Source organism: Siphateles boraxobius, unplaced genomic scaffold (assembly GCF_051911475.1).
Source record: "Siphateles boraxobius isolate OS27281-9 unplaced genomic scaffold, OSU_SipBor_1 32, whole genome shotgun sequence".
Lineage (NCBI taxonomy): Eukaryota > Metazoa > Chordata > Actinopteri > Cypriniformes > Leuciscidae > Siphateles > Siphateles boraxobius.
The window spans coordinates 6,305,001-6,310,000 of record NW_027508942.1 but is presented as its reverse complement, the minus strand read 5'-3'; the positions used below and the strand labels follow the sequence as shown (position 1 = coordinate 6,310,000).

Genomic DNA, 5,000 nt, shown 5'->3' with positions numbered 1-5,000 from the left:
GATCAATAGTGAATGTGTAGCCTACATATTGTGAATGCATTTAATAAACTTAATTACCTAGCTTTAGTAGCTTTCAGTAAATAAACGCGTCTGAGAAAATAATTCATAGGCAAAATCAACCTATCAGTTGACCCTATCTTCACTGACAGACAAAAATGAAAAGCCTATATCAGTCAAGCTCAGCTTTAGGAGGGGAAGAGACAGGGCAAGATAAAAACAAAGAGAAAAAGAGTGTGATGCTGATGAGGAGAGAAAAAAATCAGCTGCCCACTGACATGGTTTTAAAGCTGTTATCCAATTTATTTGGCCTTCAAAACATCTTAAAATATGTAGATAAGAGAAATAAAAATTTTCTCGGGGAAACCCAGAACCCCCCTGCCTGCCCTACCTCACATTTGGGACCACAGTTATTATAAAACCCTGCCTTTGCATGGTAATGAAACTGGTTAATAGCATTAGATCCTAAACTAAAGTGTTACCTTTTTTTATAATTAAAAAAAAATCATACCCTCATTGGGGGCTTAGCCTAGCCTGGTAATACCAGACTCTGCTACTTCACTTTGCTTCGTACACAGAGTCTGGGATAGCATAATAGAGAAGTGTTTTCTCTCTCGCTAGGGGGCGCGTACTGAAGTTTAAAATCATTGGTTACCCGTAAGCCAATCAGATAAGTTTGTTTATGACGCATGTTATGCGCCGACATAGCCGCATCGAACCACAGACATCATGCATCGAACTCAAATCTATGATCGAACTTCCACTGTAAACACTTGATGATGCGAGCGAAATACCCGAGTGAACATGGCTGTAAACGACTTTTTTGATCTGTGAGTGATGTAATAGAATGACTGCTGCGCTTGACAGGGCACAAACGAGCAGAGAGAGAGAGAGAGAGAGAGAGAGAGCCCCGGCCGCGCGCGCGCACTCCCACGTCTACAAACAACACGAGCGCTGTCTTGCTCTCTCCCTCGCGCATATTCATAAAAATCAATCGACAAGATAGTAAGAGGTCGGAAGACCGCGGTTTCACGTGGAGCATTTGGAGATTTTTAGAGATTATAGACTCTAGGAACAACATCTCAATGAACAACATCTCAACTATAAAGGCCTGTCTCATATAAGTTAGACGCCTATCTCAAGTACAAGCCGGTGCAGTTCGACGATTTGGGCAAATAAAAGCCCGGGCTATTATTTGAAGTTTTACGGTATTTAAGACCTGGAAAAGAAAAGAGACACTGACCTGTCAAAAGGCTCCCCAGTCTCTCGCTGACGATCGGTAATAGTTGATAAATTAAACTTTTCCCAAAGGGAGTAGGGCCACAACATCACCTCCATTCAAAATGTTTAATACACACTCTTCGTGTTCGGGTTTCAGTTTGCTAATGCCGGGAATATTCTCCACAACAGAGCGAATTGCATCCGCGTCTCCATATCAGCGGTCGTTTTCGATTTCCCTGACCTAATCTTAAACACGGCGCTTACCGACTACGTCACGGCTTTCAGCCCGCCCTCTATTCGTTGATTGGCCAGGCTGTTTTCAGGCCGGTGGAAAACAGAAAGATAGGCTGCTATCTCAGACTGACTACAGGAGCGAAATGAAATTAGCGGAAGTAGGAAGTCTGACGTAGTCAGGCTAGGCTTAGCCCCCCTAAAATGAAAATCCTAGTGACGCCCCTGGCCTAATCAGTGCACAAATTCAAACATAAAGCCAAGGCGCAACGGCAAACGTAATGATTATGAATGTGTCGTAAAAAAACAGAATGAGACTGTCTAAATATTTTAATTTATTGGTAATGTTTTCTCTGTTTTCGGCTGCAGAGATTGAGTCAACGACGCTGACTCGTCATCTCCGCCTTTATGCACGTTTCATACCGATTACATAATCGGAGGATATTCATTTTCAATTGGAATTTGTCCATTTAAATATAAAAATTTCAAGCTTTCTCATGTCTTTGAGGCAAGTATACACTGAGTTTTGGTTAATTTATGTGATATGAAGCGCCATTATTTTACAAAAGCACAACGTTTACAAACCCTTGTGCATTCTTATGGACATTTTTGTCCTTTTCAGTTTTTTTTTTTTTTGATCACTTCGCCTGTGTTAATGCTAACTGCGTAAATTTTGGCACAGGTGTGTATTTTTATTGGAATTTTACTATTTTACCGCCATTTTCTTAAAAAAATCTTTTTTGCACTAGCTACACAAAATACTCCCACTCAGCGCCTTTTGGACAAAAATGTCCCCATTGAAACCCATTAAAACTGCCATTTTAACTATAAAATGATGCAATCTTTGTTAAGAGGCTTTCATTTTGTTGGCAAGGCTTCAAAATTTTAATTTTTACTATTTTTTACCAGATAGTGCCATTTTTCCAGGTTTGGCCTATACAACAAATATCGCTTTATTCCTGTTTTCTGCTTCGGTATATTATAGAGCCAATTGGATAAATTGTGCAACGATAATTGTGTGGGTGTGTTGGTATGGATGTCAGAGTGTGGTGTGTATGTGTGTAAACAAAAAAATGTGTGTGTATATGTGTGTGTGTGCTTGTAATATTTGAGAGAGAAAAACTCAATTGCAAATCTAAAATCCAATTATTGTGTACACCAGTGGAGTTTTGCTGGCACCCAATGGGGAAAATCTGTTACTGCGCACAAACAAAATCTTACCGAAAGCTCATTTTTTGAGATATCATCCTCAAATTTGGAACACAACTTGTTTAGATGTATGGCTTTGAATTTATATCAGTTTTAGAGTTCAACATGTTTCATAAAATATATATTTTATATAAAATAACGATAATAATGTTCATAAATAATTTTCATAAACTTAAACCTCTATACAAAATTTTTGGTTTCACTTTTTTCACTTGTTTTACTTCAGCAATAATCTGCCAAGGGTCCCATTTAAAATGAGACCAAACTTAAGTCTTTGCTCCCAAGCCTAACGTTTTTATGACAGTTTTTTGTCATACAAAATGTCCCCATTGAAACCCATTAAAACTGCTATTTTTAATCTCAGGGCCATTCAACTATAAAATGTTGCAATATTTGTTAAGACGCTTTCATTCTGTTGGCAAGGCTTCAAATTTTAAATTTTTACTATTTTTTATCTGATGGTGCCATTTTTTTTAGGTTTGGCCTATAAAACAAATATCGCTTTATTCGTGTTTTCTGCTTCGGCATATTATAGAGCCGATTGGATAAATTATGCAACGAAATTTGTGTGGGTGTGTTGGTATGGATGTCAGAGTGTGATTAGTATGTGTGTTATAAAAAAATATGTGTGTGTGTGCATGTGTGTGTTTGTAATATAGAGAGAGAAAAACTCCAACTGCAAATAGCAAATGCAATCACTGTGTGCACCAGTGTTTTGCTGGCACCCAATGGGGAAAATCTGTTACTGCGCCCGAACAAAATCTTACCGAAAGCTCATTTTTTGAGATATCATCCTCAAATTTGGAACATAACTTATTTAGATTTATGGCTTTGATTTTCTTGCCGTTTTAGAGTTCAACTTGATTTATAAAATGCCATTTTTGTCCTCTATGTACCTATGTGTAACTTTTTTTAATTGATGCACAAGTAGAACCTTTACAGTTTGCATAACTCTTATCTGTACGACCAAAAATGAGAGTATTTTAAGTTAAACTCAAGTGATGCATCCGTGCCTGTGTCATGCAGTAAACACGCTAATAATAACACAAAATAATAGCGCACATTTATCTATGCTAACATTAGAGCGACCTGTAAAGTGCTGCTACTTACATGTTTCAAGTAATAAGCCATATTTGAGGTCGATGAATGATAGGCGAACGTTGACGATCTGTCCGTTACAGCAATGCGTGTTTTCGACAATTTTTCGAGATTTTATTTCTGCAACTTAACGAGTAATTAAATTTTGGTCGACAAAGCCTCTTCTAGTCGACTAACGGTTAGTGGACTATAAGAGGGCAGCCCTAATTAAAACACTCCTGAGAATGATGTCATGACAGGAAACAGGAGCTGAATATAGATCAGGTGATAATCAGGAGCTGAATATACACTGAACAAAATTATAAACGCAACACTTTTGTTTTTGCCCACATTTTTCATGAGCTGAACTCAAAGATCTAAGACTTTTTCTATGTACACAAAAGGCCTATTTCTCTCAAATATTGTTCACAAATCTGTGTTAGTGAGCACTTCTCCTTTGCCGAGATAATCCATCCTCCTCACAGGTGTGGCATATCAAGATGCTGATTAGACAGCATGAGTATTGCACAGGTGTGCCTTAGGCTGTCCACAATATCAGAAGATCAGGTGATCATCAGGAGCTGAATATAGATCAGGTGATCATCATCCTCATGTGAGGGTCGGCTGCTGTCAGCTCCAGCTGTGTGACTGCGCTGAGGAGAGGGACAGTACCTGATGTGGACCCGCAGGTGGGTGCGATCTGGCCCGTCGGGCAGGTGCACATGTTCGGTCGGGAGCAGAAGCCGTCGCCACACGGGCTGCGGCAGATCGCTGAGGGGGAATAATGAATGAGCAGATTTATTGATAGATTCATAGATGATAATAAACATTCAATTACAGGTTATATTCTGTATTAGGAAGTTCTACACATCTATCCATCCATCCATCTAACAATCTATCTATCTATCTATTCATCCATCCATATATTTATCTATCTATCTAACAATTTAACAATCTATCATCCATCCATCTATCTATCTAACAATCTATCTATCATCCATCCATCCATCTATCTATTTATCCATCTATCTATCTATCCATCCATCCATCCATCCATCCATCCATCCATCTATCTATCTATCTATCTATCTATTTATCCATCTATCTAACAATCTATCTATCTATCTATCCATCTATCTAACAATCTATCTATCTATCTATCCATCCATCCATCTATCTATTTATCCATCTAACAATCTATCCATCCATCCATCTATCTATCTATCTATTTATCCATCTATCTATTTATCCATCTATCTATCTAT

The 5,000-nt window shown here is 38.3% G+C and overlaps 1 protein-coding gene across 2 annotated transcripts in view; it reads right to left on the bottom strand.

The window, feature by feature from the left end:
* The window catches only part of fbn1 (fibrillin 1), a 136,635-nt gene that overhangs the window by 122,361 nt on the left and 9,274 nt on the right, over positions 1-5,000 (bottom strand). For both annotated transcript variants that reach the window (XM_077194639.1, XM_077194638.1), the window contains one exon: positions 4,408-4,506. In XM_077194639.1, the coding sequence (XP_077050754.1) occupies positions 4,408-4,506 (99 nt within the window). The remainder of the gene's footprint in view (positions 1-4,407; positions 4,507-5,000) is intronic.